Genomic DNA, 15,399 nt, shown 5'->3' on the forward strand with positions numbered 1-15,399 from the left:
CCTCAAATCCTTCTCTTGACGTTAAAAGCTTCTTGAAATTCTTCTTTGGATCAAAATCCGGTTGATTTGAAGCAAAAATGGGAGAGAGAGAGAGAGTGTGTGTGTGTGTGTGTGTGTGTGAGAGAGAGGACAATAGAGAGTGAGAGAATGAGAGTCAACAATGCACGGGAAAGAAAAGAAAAGAAGGAAAAAGAAAAGAAAAACAAAAAAGAAAAGAAAAAGATAGGTGTCAAAATATTTAAATAGGCAGTCTAGAAAATGTGTCTACACACACTTCTGAGAGGAAAATATAAATAATGACAATAATTAAATTTTTTGAAAATATTTAAATTTACACGTCAGAAATATTTAATAAATAATTAATAATTAATTAAATCAGATTCACACTAATAAATTTTAATTATATTATTTAATTTCTTAAAGTGTTACAGTTCATAACAACTTTTAACTAAAAACATAATAACAATAGAAATTTTAAATAACACAATAATGCCAAACTGAACCTTGAAGGGGTAATAAAATAATAAACCATGTACAAAATAATATATAGAATCTTTGGATCCATTTCTTTGAATTTTAGCCGGGGAATTGAAAAGGGATAGACCATGACGCTTGATGACATGGGTGGTCTCACGTGCCCAAAAGTCTCCATCACGTGCCAAGCCAACATAAAACATAAAACCAAAAAAAAAAAAAAAACTCCCAAACCCCAACCCCATGAAACCCCCTAAAGTCAAGTCAGTTTGGAGGGAACCTCATCCAACCGTCCATATGACATCTAACGATCACGATTATCTCTAATTTCCTCACATCAAGTGAATAAGTGGTAACGACACAAACACAGCACCCACCAACAAATAAGAAGAGAACAAGAGAGAGAAAGAGAGGTTTGGCCTTTTGGTGAAGAAGAATGGCAAGAAGATAAACAGAGTTGCAGAGAAGAAATAAAGCGGCCATTTTGGATTCCAAGCCAAGCTCTCTGCTCTTTTAACGTTTTATCTTTCTTATATCTTTACTGTTTGGTTTCTGAGAAAACAATATAGAAGTAAACGAGAGAACAAACAATTTCGGTTGAGATTGAGCTCTCCTAAAATCAAATTAGAGCCTTTTTGATTTTTCCCTGTGCTTTCTCGGCGACCAAACAGAACGAAAGCAGAGCATTTGAATACTGATAATCATCAACCTCATCGTTTCGCAGATCTTGAGGTAATTTTCTTGTTTCAATCTTCCTAGAAAGAGAGAGAGAGAAAAAAAATTCCATAAATGTCTGAAACTGAAACAGGGTTTCATGTTTTGGTTGCAGAGAAGAGAGGGAGAGAGAGAGAGATGGAGAAAGAAGGGAAGAGCGAGAAGGAGAGGGATTTTTTGCTGCAGTGGGGAAACAGAAAGAGGCTGAGATGTGTGAAGGTCAAGAAAGATCAGAACTTGAACAACAACAACAACAACAACAACAACAATGATAAATCATCTTTGGATTGTTTGGATAAGAAGAAAGTAATCACTTCTCGGATTGTATCTTCTCCCAAAGATTCTTCTTCATTACAACAACGACTCAACAAGTAATTTTACACAAAGCCACCTCTTTTTTTTTTAAATTTTATTTTTATTTGGAGAGGCTGTTGTAGAATTAGAAGATTGTTCAGATGGACAACAATGAAGGTTTTTTTTTTTTTTTTGACTTGGAGAAGAAAAGAGAAAGCCCTAGATTGGTTGCTGGGAAAGGGAAGGAAGATGGGAAGCTGGTTTTTTTTTTTCCTTGTCTTTTTTCTTTTTTTGGCCTCTCTAATTTTTCTTATCTTGTAGTTTTGAAATTAGAACTGTGAGGATCTTAAAAGCACAGATGGAAAAGTTCCTCCTTTTTTTTTTTTGGTGAAGAAGGAAACAAAAGCCCTAGATTGGTTGCTGAGAAAGTGAAGGAAAATGGGGAAGCTTCATTTTTCCTCATCTTTTCTTATTTGGTCTCCCTAATTTTATTTATTATTTTGGAATTAGAGATTTTAGGATCCTAAAATCACAGAAGGTAAAAGCAGATGGAAACTCTTCTCTGTTTTGGTTGGTTGTTTGGTTGCTGAGAAAGTTTTGTGAAAGGAAAAAGGGCTCGATCTCCAATTCATAAGGAAGTTATGCTTATAGTGGTAGATAACAGTGTTCTGTTACTTGATGAGAAATTTGATTTTTCATTAATTTTTATCTGATTAGAATGGATAGGGAAAGAAAAGATCATAACTTTCTTTTTTTTTTTCCCTTTCTTCTTTTCATGTGTTGGCTTGCAGGAATTTGGGTTCACCGACTAACAACCGTAAGCCGGCGGCTTTGTCCCCTGAGAAGGAAGATCGGTACTACACGACAAGGGGTTCGTTGGGATTGGATGAGAATGGGAAGATGTTGGGGTTAGATCATCATAATGGTCATTTAGGGGATATCAAAAGAAATAATGTTTGGCCAAAATTGTTTCTTTCATTGTCTAGTAAAGAAAAAGAAGAGGATTTTATGGCCATGAAAGGGTGTAAGCTTCCTCAAAGGCCTAAGAAAAGAGCAAAATTCCTCCAGAAAAGCTTACTTGTATGTGTGCCTGTTTTAAAAAAAAAATCTTTGATGTAGATTTATTCTTACTTGTTAATTCCTGAGATTTTTGACATTCAATTTTGTTTTCTGCAGTTGGTAATGCCTGGTTCATGGTTATCAGACTTGTGCCAAGAAAGGTATGAAGTTAGGGAGAAGAAGGCTTCAAAAAAGGTACTTTTTTTATTCTCTTTTCTCTTAATGAGTTTCCTAACTATAATGTGATTCTCAATTTTTATTTTTATTTTTATTGGGAATGCCTTGTTTGGTTGTTGAGAATAGCCATAGGAAAAAAAAAAAACAAGATTAAGAACTTTGTGTTTGGACTTCTTATAAGATTTAATATGGAATTGGTTTTCATGTGATGCAGAGACCCAGAGGATTAAAGGCCATGGGAAGTATGGAAAGTGATTCAGAATGAGAGTGATTTTATACTATTGGAATTAAAACAGAGAAAAAGAAGATGGGCGTGACTTTTTTCCTTTGAACAGTTTAAGAGGGTGAGAAAAAAGCTTGGAAGAATTGAAAAATGAAAGCAAGCGGGGAAAAAAGGAAAAAGAAAGAAAATGTTGCCCATTTTCCATGCGGTGGAATTTGCTTAGGATTTGGAAATTCAAACAAATAAAAATCATTTTCTTCTTTTGATAGCCCCTTTTAGCTTCTGAGGCTGCTTTTTTCTTATTCTTTATTATTTCTCTGTTGATTTTAATATCATTCTCAAGCTTCATGTGAGCTCCAGGCAATCCCATGAAGGGTTCATTTTTTTGTTGGAAATGTATGGACAGTCTGGTTGTATTAATATTTGAATGGCCTTTAAATCTTTGGATTATCTAATTATAGATTGTTATCTTAGATTTTGCAATAGCCCTACCTCAAGGTGGTTCAAATTCTCATACTCTAGATGTTAAAAAAAAAAAAAAAAAAAAATTGAAGAGTCAATATGCAGCCACATAAAAAAGTCTATTTGACGGTTCAAATAAAATTCAATTATCTAGTAATTGATTATTATCTTATGACTTATTTATTTCGTGCGTTTAAATTTATGATTTTGATTTTGTTACAATATTTTTCTCACAAAAAATTTAAATTTTAAATGTCAAAATTAAGAATCACTGGTGTAAATGCATGAACTAAACAGGCCCTTAAATTTTACAAGTAAAATTGAAGGTTCAAATTGTTGCTACTGATACACTTATGATATGTTTACTTATTAGGATTGGAGAATAAGAATGGAGAATGAGAGTTAATCTCATGTTTTCTTACTCTTTTTTATCCTGAAATGGGAGTGAGACTAGTATGCTCTACTCAAATTTAGGATTGATGAATGAGATTGATAATCTTATGCCCCCTCTTAGGATTAAGACTCATTCTTGATATTGATGTTAAATTATTATCATGCCCCTAGTTTACTTCTAAATATAAAATTAGAAATAAAATTAAAAAATAATAATTACAACCTATATTTATTATTTTTTTAAAGGGAAACTCAATTCAATCAAAAACTGAGAAACATACAACCCGTACAATGCTAATGATCCATTGGAGGGACAAATGCACACATGAAACCATAAAACAGGAGAACCTCGGCATACCTAAGGCTATAACTGAAGAAACCCCTCCCATCGAGATAAATTTCTGAGCTCTGGAGGGACAGATCACTAACCCCTATAAAGAGAAGATATCAGCAACACGTCATAGAAAAATTCTAGCCAGACCAAGAAGTTCACACAATCGGGAAGCATAGAAACGGCCTTAAGCCGATCATTGAAAACTAGCACCAAACAAAAAAAACAAGAGTGTCGGGTGGGGAAACCACCGCCCTTATTACAAACACATAAACTTTAATATAAAAAATAGAGAAACTGAAGAGATCAAATAAACAAGAACGAGTCCCTCAATACCAAAAATCTAAAAAAAAAAAAAAAAAAAAAAAAAAAGTGAAAACGAAAAAAAAAAAAAAAAAAAACAGTTGAAACGGCGTTGGAAAAAGCCTCCCAAAACGGCACACGCGCCTCCGCCGACCGGCTATGATTGACACACTCATCGTAGCACCTTCTTCGCCTCCCTCCTGCGATCCAATTCCTAGGGTTTTAACAAGATCCCAAGGCGAATGCGTCCTAGATCTACGGTAAAAGATTGACAGTCTCTTCCCTCAAAACTGATCCGGTTGCTGCCCACACTTCAGTCTGCATGAACTCGCCTCCGGTGACCACTACGATTTTCTCGTTGAGATTTGGAGGCCAGCAGCCCAGCAAAAAGCTAGACCACCAACCCCATAACCCAAAACTCTTATGAAACTCTCAAACCTTCTCTCTCTCTCTCTCTCTTCTCTCTGGTTTCTTTTTGAAGTTTTCTTAGACTTGGAAATACCCTATATTTATTATTTTAGTTGTCCAGTATTATAATATTAGCCTAATTATTGATAATTTTAATATAATAAATATGCATTTTATTATGTTGAATAAATTATTAATATATTTTTATTTTTAACACTTTATTTATATTTATTTTATTTAAATTTTGATAATTTATTTTTATATATTAAATAGTTGTGCAATTTATATTTATTACTTTATTACCATATTATTATAATTAATATTTTAATTATGATTAATTTTAATATAATAAGTACACAATTTATTTTTTAAATTAAAAATATAAATTTTACTCTAAGGAGATATTAATACTTTTAAGTTAATTCATTCCGAATGTGGGTGTAATTAAATGCATAAATAATATATAAAATAAAACTAATTTTAAATCCTACCACCAAATAAACAACATATTCCAACTCCTATTTCTCACTCTGAATTCTACCCACTCTAAATCCCATTCATGCCCATTCCAATTATAGGTAGGTAAACATGCCATTATTGTTCTTTTTCCTGAAATGTTATTGTCTACGAATGTCTTAACGAAAGCCAAAACTCTTGGCATACAATACATTTATTTGGCTAATTTAACGTGACGTAGAGCGAAAATAAAAAATTAACATTCAGAGTAAGAAAAAGGGCATAAATGAGGGGAAGGGACAATAATACTTTATATAATTATATTGAAATGTAAAACATATATTATTTGTACAAATAACCCATGATTCACTAAAAAGGCACCTCAAAACTGCAGCTGAACCAACAAACCGCTGCAACTGCACAACTTTTTTTTATCCCCCCAACTAAGAATTCCAAATTATATTTCTATGGCTCTCTTTTGCTCTCATTTACATGATTAACAACACCTTTATTCATTAAAAAAAAAAAGAAAAGAAAAAAAAAAAGCCAACTTATGTACACTTGCATAACCGTCAATAACCCTTTCTCTATGCCAGAGGAAGCAAATGTTGAACCAGGATGAGGGAGGCCGTAGTTTTCGTCTCTAAGCGATCAGCCTTGCCTCAAAAGAATAAGTCGATTTCACTAGGTCGGTTCAGCTTCTTGCATCTGCTTAAGCTCGAAGATACCGCATGGAGTTCCACCAGTCGAATGAATGGCCGTTCTCGACGCTCCTTGGAGCTCGAGAATCACTGGATGGTATGGAGCCTGCTCAGGAATCAAGATTAGTCCTTTGAGTGCACAGAACAATATGTACAACCGTAAGAACCAGAACAAGAAACAACCTAAAGGTAGATATACATCTACAGAACAACCTAATAAAAACCATCTATTATGCAATGTTAATTCACCTCTCCTAAAAGCTTAAGCTATTAGTATGATTAGTTTTTTTAGTCCTAACACTACCCCTTACCATGTGGACAAATGCCAACGGAATTTTATAGTCCTAACACTACCCCTTACCATGTGGACAAATGCGAACGGAATAAGTCCAACACATGAACATTTAAACAGACTTAAGGCTCAATAAGTCATGCCAATTTTTAAAGAGTGCAATTACAAGAGGAACTCAGGACCTCCTCCTTTGATATTATAAAACTGGGCGATTGGCCCCGTTTACTCCGCGGGTTCGAATTGTGTGGGTTTTCTGTGGTTCAAACTGACGTTTGGTAGTGTAAGTTTAAACCAGTGTTTGGTGACCTTAGTAGAACTATGGGTTTTTAGAAAACGTGAGTAAAGATGGTTGGTGGGAACCTTTAGATTGAGTTTTGAAAAGCAAACTGGGTTAGAACCTTAAGAACTTAGAAGGACGAGGAGAGGGTGGGTGGTGTTTGGGGTTTGATAATGTTGATTTCAACCTTCAATTTTGAGTTCAAATCCAAATTCAAGTTCAAAATGTTATGCAACCAAACAAGGGTTCAAACCACATTTTGGGATCAAACCCTCCACAACCCTCCAACCAAACAGCACATCAAAGTTCAGTATTTACACGACTTTATAGTACATACAAGCTGATATACTAGGATCTAAATTAGGAAACCAAGTAATAAGACATTCTACAGCCTATTTACAGCTTATAACCAGGTGTTCTGACGTGCCATTCATAAATGGTAATTACTGGGACAATAGATTCTCATTCCTTGAAAAATTTGTTGCTATAAGAAGGTAGATCAGTTTCTCATGCACTAACAAAAGGCTACAAAAATTTTATGCGAGATTCCTGAAAAAGAAAGGGAGCATTTAATTTCAGTGGCAGGGGTCAGATTAGAGCCAGAAAGTTGTGCTTGGTAAACATTTCTAATATGAGTGTACAAGGAAAATTTTCAACATCCCGTAGAAGAGAAGAGACCAGGAGAAGAGCAACATGTTTTAAAAAATGCACAAGAAAACCTGAAAGGAAGAGATATCAGAGGACAGAAGATTACCTGATCATTTGGTGTACTGAAATGTGGCCACTGGAACCTGCCTGCTGAGTGTATCTATTCTTTGTACAGCCCAAGCAATTCAAATTTTGAAGATGCGCCGAAATCTCAATACCATCCGTGCTTAAACTACAAGGGTTCCAGGGTTACTAATGCCTTGGTGAATACAGAGAGAACAAATGGCGCTTCTTCTCCAGGGTGTATAGTTGTAGGTACTATTGTGTAACCTTTAGGATCAGGCTCCAAAACCATTTCGCAAGATATTTCTCGAGAGTTAACATAATCTGTCCCACCAACCGATTCATGTAAGTAAATATTATAAGCAGCACGACGACCACGAGTTTTAAGTATCCTCATTCCAATGTAGAACATCATTGAATCGTGACTGGATTGATAATTTCTGAAACCGGCTACTGTCCTTGAGAAGCTCACGCCCTGAATGTAGGGGTATAAAAGTTAAATATCAAGGAAATTGTAAGAGGGAATGAGAGAATTTGCTGATGTAGAATACCTGAGTCAACGTTATAAACACATGAATTGGATACGAAGCATCTGTACCGGTAGCCCGTAACCGGAACTGTGGATTTTGATGCCATGTATCATAGTCCTGGCAGCCACCGGCACTGTAACCTCGCCATTGGCCGTGAACAGAATACCGCATCTCTGGAGGGTAGACTCGGCAAACATATATTGATCGAAAGTGAACCTGAAAATCTTGCCAGGACATCCAGAATATGCCATCTTTTGACTGTTCATTGAGGAGTTATGACACAAGAATCAAATCTAATTGAAACGCTGTGTCAATCAAGAATAGCTAATAATATGTAACGATGCAGTGCCAATAAAATAGCATCTAAGGGGGTGGGGTGAGGGAAATGCACCTGTGGAACATGCTTTAGCTTATGTTTCATTCTATCGGTCCATTCGGGTGATGAGTCAGACCAAGGGCCATTCCACTCAACTTCGTTGGCCCATGGATTCCGTATCTGTATAAGCTTGTGGCCATCCACCTCTCTTACCTGCAAAACAGTTCTAGTGATTCCTACCCGCAACACAACAAAAAAAGAAAGAATAAAATAGAGGGAAAAAGAGAGAAACAATATTTCGTCCCACCTGCAATAATGCATAAGCATGGCCCTGCACAATGCCACTAGAGGAGATATGCACGTCTGAACCCGTTGGACTTCCAACACCAAGTAGAAATCCCTCTTGTTTGAAGCGCAATAATTGAGACCAGAGTCTACCACTTGCAAGATCAATTTGAGCTTGGGCACTCCTCATGTCAATTTCCTCACCAGCACCTCCAGTAAGGTCCACAAGAGCATCCTGAACAAGCCCACCTTCTAGGGCTTCATAAGAGCCATGCAATTTCGCATATGCCTTCTCCAGTATGGAGACCCATAGCTCGTTGCGCTTCCTACTAGTAGCAAATGATGGCTTACCCGGTGATTCACATGGTATCCAATCATCAACAACGACAGGAACCCACTCACCCTGAAGAAACATGAAAGAACAGCATTTACATTTTTTTTTTTGGGCTAGAGAAGCTCCCTTAACATGATAAATTAATGATGATTTATAAGGAAAGCTAAACCAAACGTTACATGACAAGAAATTAGTATGGCAAGAAGCAATGCGCAGTATCATGTAGTAGGTTTTCATAAGTTTGAAATATAGATACCATAAGCTAGCATATGAAAATGTTTTAGGAGTAATTACATTGATAATTGAAAGATTAAGCAACCTGAATACAAAAGCGAATGGTGTAGATCCCTTCATCATTATACTCTGGAGTAATAATTACGTCTGATATTCGTGAAATCTCCGCCAACACAGCAACAGCACTCAGAAACCAACAATCACCCAACCGACCCTACACAGAAAAGATGCAAATAAATTCTAGAATAGAAGAAGCCAAGTTTAGAAAAAATTGATTATCAAGTTGCAAAAAAACTAACCTGACAAACGTCAGAAGGATTGGCAGTCCCATCAAATAAGCACGGACGAGTATCAAGACGCCTTTCCTTTGCTATATCAGCTGGCCTCGTCCACTCAGAAACAACCTAGATTGAGAAAAACTAGAAGTTAGTGCAATTAAGAAAACGGATACAAAACACACAAAATAATAGCAAGGAAACTAACCAGCAACTTCTGAGGGGGATTGTCTGGATCTAAAAATAATGACTGATCATTTGGTGGAAACTCCTGATCAGTAAAATTTGTTTCTCCTCTTGCAATGAGAGCCTCTTTGACTGCCGATTCAACAGAAAGCATTCGCTGAGTGATCTCTTCTTGTGTTTCCATCCGAGGCTTCCTATACCTCCTCGCAAAGGAATCCATTTCAATAACAACGCTCTCACGCCCGGACCTCCTTTTCCTCCCACTTGAGTATTGTCCATCCCAATCTACGTCATCCCTGTCGTACAAGTCCACATCGGCAGGATCACTATCCCATTCATCAACCTAAAAAAACAAAGTAGGTCGGTCAACAGTTCAAACAAGCAACTCCACAAATCTAGTTAATCTTGTTTATAATTACAAAACATTACAGTCGCATAGTATAAGGCATATACCCTAACAGGTGAATCTGCCCACTGCCAATTGTCTTCAGGAAAATCTGCCATATTGAACTCAGCTGAACCTATGGCGTTATGAAGAGCAGCAATCTCGTCTTCAGTTAAGCACCTTCCCCATAGGAAGACATCCATTAAATGCATCTTTGACTCAGCTCCTTCACTATCTGACCTCCCAAATGCATCCATATCGATAGGTGGTCTAACACCAATCCAAACTTCAGTCCCTTGTTCCCAAATACTCTCACCAACATGCAATGGTAACCCAGTTTGGTATCCATCAAAACCACCATCTAGATAGCAAGTTGCCTCCCCTAGATCAGCATCGATCGTCATAGTTACCATATGCCACCTGCAAAGTGAATTAAATAACCATATTGAGCAGACAGCTACTTATAAACCAAGTACGTATGGTGGAAAAGGAATCCTAAGAGATTGATTTCTCCAACAGCTGCCTATCGGGTTGATCCAAAATTACAAAATACACGGTACCAAATAAGCAAGGGAAAATTCCTTAAGAGTGGTTGTCAAGAAAGGAAAATGCCAAACCTTCCATCTGCAATGCTAGTAGCACTGATGCTCCATTCCTTTGCAACTGTGGTTTGCCTATCACCTTTGGTGATCAATCGAAGCCCAACTTGTCCAGCTTCAATACCTTGCTCAGAACCAGCCACCAAGATTTCCCAACATATTTTCTGCTGAAACTCGGTGCCTAAAAGGCAAACAGGTCCCGATTCTGGTTGAATCATCACAGCAACAGAAAAGCTAACTTTTCTAGTTTGACATATGCTGGGATCAATCTGGCCATAATGTCTTCCACTTATGGTTGGTTCGTCGTCAAGAACGCATATAGCACCAGCAATTCCAGTCTGTCAATAACATGCACTCCTATCAATTACCGTCAAAATACAAAGAAGAAAGCAAGGTGCTAAGCACAGTGCAAAACAAAACGGACTTGAATAACTAAGCAAGAAAAGTGAAAAGTCGTAAACAATAAAAGAAATTTAAGCTAAAATAAAAAGCCTGAGATACAATAACCTATTCGTATACAACTCGTGTCCTAGATACAGATACCAAAAATACCAGATCTAAGTATACCAGACAGTATGGAGATTCGACCTTGAGATCAAATGTTTGAATTCATTTCATCACGTCACTTTTGGGATCACTAATCAACTCCACAAGGGATGTGGATGACATTTGGAAATAATGAGCATTAATGCCAGCATACCCATCATACATTATCCATGAAAAAGTAAGCAATATGCTATATAGCATACTAGAGAGGCTGATACAAGACCTACTCAGACAAGAGTCTAACATACTACAAGTACAAAAAACTAAATAAACAATTATACAAACAAAACCTGAAGGGCCCGACGATCTAACTGAGTTGAGCGTATCCTGCGTGCAATGCTGGAAACTCTCTCTCGAGCAAAAGAATCATCAAGAACTGAATCACCTCCTACAGCACGAACCGCGGCTGCCATTGCCGCTGCTTCCCTACTGCCAGCATTAGGCATCGAGGAAATGAGAGAAGCTTCTATCTCCTTCCATTTACGTTCTTCCTTCTCCAGAAGAGCTTTTCTTCTTTCTTTGCCCCTTCCCTCCTCTTCACGTCTCTGCATTAACAGTTCCTCTTCCATCTCCTTTTCTCTAATGTAACTGCAAAATTAATATAACAAAGCATTTAAAATCTTACATGAGAAGCTGAATGGGTACCATTGGCAGAAAAAAGTGCTGAAACAGAGACATAAACTCTTTTACCTCTCTTGAATTATCTCAAATCGTCTACGGTCCTCAGGCATCCATTTTTTAATTTTCTTGGCACTTAGGTCTGAAAACCCAATGCTATCAAGGAAAAGTCTTAAGCGAACCTCATCCTATGACAGAAGCAACACAATTATATAATTAATATCAAGATAAATATAACTTCGAAGCTAAGGAGAGAGAAGTGGTAGCTACCTGCACTCGCTCTGCCTTAGCAGTCAAACCAAGCAAAAGAAGTAGATAACCACCAAATTTATCCCACATGTACACCCATTCAGTATCAATTGCCTCTTCCAAAGCCAAAATTCGCGCATGAGCACACATTTGTCTCCTGTGATCCACATCACTCGAGGGCTCAAAGCGGAAAGTCCTTCCAGATCTCATTTTGCAGAAGAATGACCCTGCAACTAATTCCTCGTTTCTCAAACGATCCCTCAATTTCATGACATCTGCTCTTGGAAGCACAAAATTTCCTGCCCTATCACGCGTTATAGCAGGATCCCCAACTAAAAGAGCAGCTGAGCTGGCAGACCTCTGAGGAGCTGAATAAGTTCCAGATAAAGCATTTCTTGTCTACATGGCCAAAAAGCATATTTTATAAAAAATATCCAGAAACAGCAAAACATTATCTAACCATACAAGGACGTAACCTTTTACTTCAAATCAAAATGGTTTATTGAAGGAGAAGAAAAATATACAAGACGTAAAATTGTTAAATGGAAGGACAAAGCACTGTTTACTTAGTTTAAAACACAATAAATGTCAACATTCAATCTGGTCACATAATGTTTTTCTTAATTGGGCTCCTATAAAGTAAAAACTACGAGTGCACCTCACCAACATCTTAGGACCTGACCATGCAAGTGAATCTAGTAAACATTACAGTTGCAAGTGGATCACCTAGAAATATAAGTGCGCATACATTTCTTTGGCAGGAATCTACAATGCTGCAAAAAATACAAAAGGATAATTTCCTTTTGTACCTGCAATTTCTTATCAAAAAGTTCATAACAAAATTATTCACCTTAGTGGCAGATCTGGCAATAGCTTGAATAACAGTTTCCTTACTGAGAAAGTGAACTGCGTCTTCCATCATCTAGAAATATAAGATCATGAAACATCGTTAAACAAAGACATAATAAGAAAACACGTAGTCATGGATGTGTGCTGTGTGCAGTGCATAAATCGAGTGCACATGATTGAAAAAACTCATCTCATTAAAGGCTAACATTAAACTCTTATCATTCCTAATAGAGCAAATGTCAAGACGTCCAACTTGATGCAACATGGTGAACAGTGTTGAGAACACTGCGGACAAACCTCGAGAGTCAAGCAGGGGCGTGATACGGCAAAACCAAAGGCAACAACAAGGGTAAGTGCTGATACCGCAGCACCAGCAAATGGCGGATAAATTTTTAAACTTGCAACGACGCCCCAGCCCTCAGTTGCCAATGCAACCCCATAAAGCATCAGAAATGCGGCACTATTAAGGAATATAAAAGACAACATAAATCAGTAAATAAGAAAGTTGCTGCATGTTTGATATATGTTGATATCTTTGGCAAGTGAAACAAGAAACCATGGAATCCAAACAAACCTGACATTCTTTCCACAATCTGCATGAGCATCATACACATATACAGGAAGAACTCTGGGAGAGTACACAACTATAGGAGGTGAAAGAAGAACCTGCAAGAAAGCAAAGTTCAGATTCAAAAATTAAAAGAAAAAGAAAAAGGGACATTGTGCAACAGAAGATGGAGTGAATGGAGACAAACAGAAACAAGAGAGAATGAACCACAGGTGATGACATTTAAATCATGATTTGGGAGACACTGAATACAACTCACAGTCAATGCTCTCCCAGCAACAAGAGCCAAGAATGAAAAATAACCAACAGAAGCTCCCACAAATGGCTTATCTGAAAGAACAATGAAGTTAGTAAATTCAGTGGCAACGAGGGAGGTGTTATGGCGTAATATGCTTACTGGAAAAATGGAGTGCAGCAAATAAACGATCTCGTCTTTACCTCCGATCCATCCAACAACAAACGCAGCCAGAGCCAAAAGAAACGCAAGGAAACAAACAACAAACATTTGGGTCCTCGTCAAATAGAAATTGTTTGAAGCCCAATAGTGGATAGCACCAATTGATAATACTATCAACAGAAGAACTAAAAGACAGGCCACTCCAATCTGTTGAAATTTCAAAAGAAGCCTTTTAGAATGGTAACTGCAAGAGAAACCTAAGAAGAAAACAAGGACAGAATAAGTAGGCCCCCTACCGTCCATGGTTCAATTACAACAATAACAGCCGATATTGCACCAAGTAGTAGAAGAAGACCAATTGTTACAAAGATATATACACCTCGAGAAAGTTTCCAATTATCATCTTTCCTGAAAACAGTTTCCATGGGAGAATATTACTCTGCCATAAACCCATCAATAAATTCCATTCTTTAAAAACATCGTTGAACTGGAAACTTCAGATTCAGTTAACAGAAAGCAGTATGAGTTTACTAACCATTTATAGAATCCACAACCAAGAGATAGAAAAGCCGGAATGCACAACAAAGGAAGTAAAGCAGCAAGGAAATCACCCTCTGTCGGAACTTGGTCATCCCTAGACTTTACAACCTTCAAATAGGATACACCACAGAATGCAACAAGGGCAACTACAAAAAGGGGATATGTTAATACCACGCTTCAAACAATACAGAAAAAGAAAAACTTAGTGTTACAATTCAAATGGAAAACAAGTCCCAAAAAAAAAAGAAAAAATCAAACTAGAAATTTTACCTGTAAATATTGCTACGCACAGAGCAGAGGACAGGGAGAATCTATATGTTGCGAACCATGAAACAATTGGCAGTACACCAGTAACTACTAAAGCAATTAGGGAAGCCATAGCCCAGCCAATGTACACAGATGATGCGTATGGAGATGTAAAGTTTTTCTGCTCACCAATCCATCCCTTGTATCTCAAATCTTCCAAGGGCTTTGCAGATACAATCGCACCAAGAGATATCACAGATCCAGTAAATACTAACATACAAATGACGAGCACAACACCCTGACACAGAGATGATGAAAAAAGAAAATGAAAACAAGGAAAGGAATGTAAACTGGACAATTTAACGGAAATATGACGCAACAAAAGTGAGCATCAGAGCACAATAAAAGCATTGAAGAACTGGATAATTGTAAGGTGTGCTTTACTATTTTTAATGTTTTAAAAAAGGAAGGTTACTAACGCCTGAAGCTATCCGATAATAGAATTCCAAATAAAGTGACTGTAAAATGCAATCTGTAACCTTATACCTATAACTGCACTTGCCTTGCTTGTTAACCAATTAGTAAAGAATAAATACAAAATAAATAAATAAAGAGCTTCTTGACGCTGAAAATATTTCACAAATGCTATAGTATTCTCACAAAACATGGAGGTGGGCAAATATGGAGTACAAACCTCTTTTGTTCCAAGGGATCGAGGGTTTCCTTCAGGACTGGTACTTTTCAATCGGGGAAACCAAAACTGGTATCCATTACGGATCCATATAGGACGAGCAACAGCGAGGCACGCCACCATGAGCGGACCAGTCAACGACAATCCGAGAAGAACTGATGATTTGCTGTAAAGCAAGTATACATGTTGGTGAATTACAGCACAAGCTGACATAATTACATAAATATGACATCAAACGTACCAGGGCCAGAACATTGACCAACCTTGCCTTCCCCC

General features: G+C 37.2%; 2 protein-coding genes across 4 annotated transcripts in view; one reads left to right on the plus strand and one right to left on the minus strand.

Annotated features, from left to right (window-relative positions):
* Positions 1 to 861: 861 nt before the first annotated feature.
* On the plus strand, positions 862 to 3,395 carry LOC21402071 (suppressor of Mek1). 2 transcript variants are annotated; one of them, XM_024176247.1, is made up of 5 exons: positions 862 to 1,206; positions 1,283 to 1,559; positions 2,274 to 2,562; positions 2,659 to 2,736; positions 2,933 to 3,395. In XM_024176247.1, exons 2-5 carry the CDS (start codon positions 1,327 to 1,329, stop codon positions 2,981 to 2,983), a joined length of 651 nt encoding a protein of 216 aa, XP_024032015.1. In that variant the 5' UTR covers positions 862 to 1,206; positions 1,283 to 1,326; the 3' UTR covers positions 2,984 to 3,395. The 2 variants fall into 2 exon arrangements, with proteins under 2 accessions (XP_024032015.1, XP_010112665.1); XM_010114363.2 differs by having other exon boundaries at positions 1,304 to 1,559.
* A 2,194-nt stretch (positions 3,396 to 5,589) lies between these two features.
* Positions 5,590 to 15,399, minus strand: part of LOC21402072 (calpain-type cysteine protease DEK1) — an 18,183-nt gene continuing 8,373 nt past the window's right edge. The window contains exons 11-32 of one of the 2 annotated variants that reach the window (XM_024176248.1): positions 15,127 to 15,289; positions 14,457 to 14,730; positions 14,182 to 14,332; positions 13,943 to 14,054; positions 13,688 to 13,853; positions 13,509 to 13,579; positions 13,256 to 13,347; positions 12,979 to 13,141; positions 12,683 to 12,754; positions 11,854 to 12,231; positions 11,656 to 11,771; positions 11,256 to 11,553; positions 10,438 to 10,757; positions 9,889 to 10,240; positions 9,458 to 9,778; positions 9,274 to 9,378; positions 9,060 to 9,188; positions 8,429 to 8,809; positions 8,197 to 8,334; positions 7,827 to 8,063; positions 7,319 to 7,750; positions 5,590 to 6,101 (exon numbers count right to left, since the gene is read on the minus strand). In XM_024176248.1, coding sequence (XP_024032016.1) covers positions 7,445 to 7,750; positions 7,827 to 8,063; positions 8,197 to 8,334; positions 8,429 to 8,809; positions 9,060 to 9,188; positions 9,274 to 9,378; positions 9,458 to 9,778; positions 9,889 to 10,240; positions 10,438 to 10,757; positions 11,256 to 11,553; positions 11,656 to 11,771; positions 11,854 to 12,231; positions 12,683 to 12,754; positions 12,979 to 13,141; positions 13,256 to 13,347; positions 13,509 to 13,579; positions 13,688 to 13,853; positions 13,943 to 14,054; positions 14,182 to 14,332; positions 14,457 to 14,730; positions 15,127 to 15,289 — 4,345 coding nt within the window. In that variant the 3' untranslated portion in view covers positions 5,590 to 6,101; positions 7,319 to 7,444. Of the gene's footprint in view, positions 6,102 to 7,318; positions 7,751 to 7,826; positions 8,064 to 8,196; positions 8,335 to 8,428; positions 8,810 to 9,034; positions 9,189 to 9,273; positions 9,379 to 9,457; positions 9,779 to 9,888; positions 10,241 to 10,437; positions 10,758 to 11,255; positions 11,554 to 11,655; positions 11,772 to 11,853; positions 12,232 to 12,682; positions 12,755 to 12,978; positions 13,142 to 13,255; positions 13,348 to 13,508; positions 13,580 to 13,687; positions 13,854 to 13,942; positions 14,055 to 14,181; positions 14,333 to 14,456; positions 14,731 to 15,126; positions 15,290 to 15,399 lie in introns of those variants that run through there. The other variant, XM_024176249.1, reaches the window with a different exon arrangement.

Source organism: Morus notabilis, unplaced genomic scaffold (genome assembly GCF_000414095.1).
Source record: "Morus notabilis unplaced genomic scaffold, ASM41409v2 Scaffold176, whole genome shotgun sequence".
Classification (NCBI taxonomy): domain Eukaryota; kingdom Viridiplantae; phylum Streptophyta; class Magnoliopsida; order Rosales; family Moraceae; genus Morus; species Morus notabilis.

Excerpts from the sequence above, each read along its gene's own strand:
- LOC21402071 (XM_024176247.1), top strand. The coding sequence starts at position 1,327 with ATGGAGAAAGAAGGGAAGAGCGAGAAGGAGAGGGATTTTTTGCTGCAG. Across the intron at positions 1,560-2,273 it reads TTACAACAACGACTCAACAA|GAATTTGGGTTCACCGACTA; the intron begins GTAATTTTACAC and ends GTTGGCTTGCAG. Across the intron at positions 2,737-2,932 it reads AGAAGAAGGCTTCAAAAAAG|AGACCCAGAGGATTAAAGGC; the intron begins GTACTTTTTTTA and ends CATGTGATGCAG.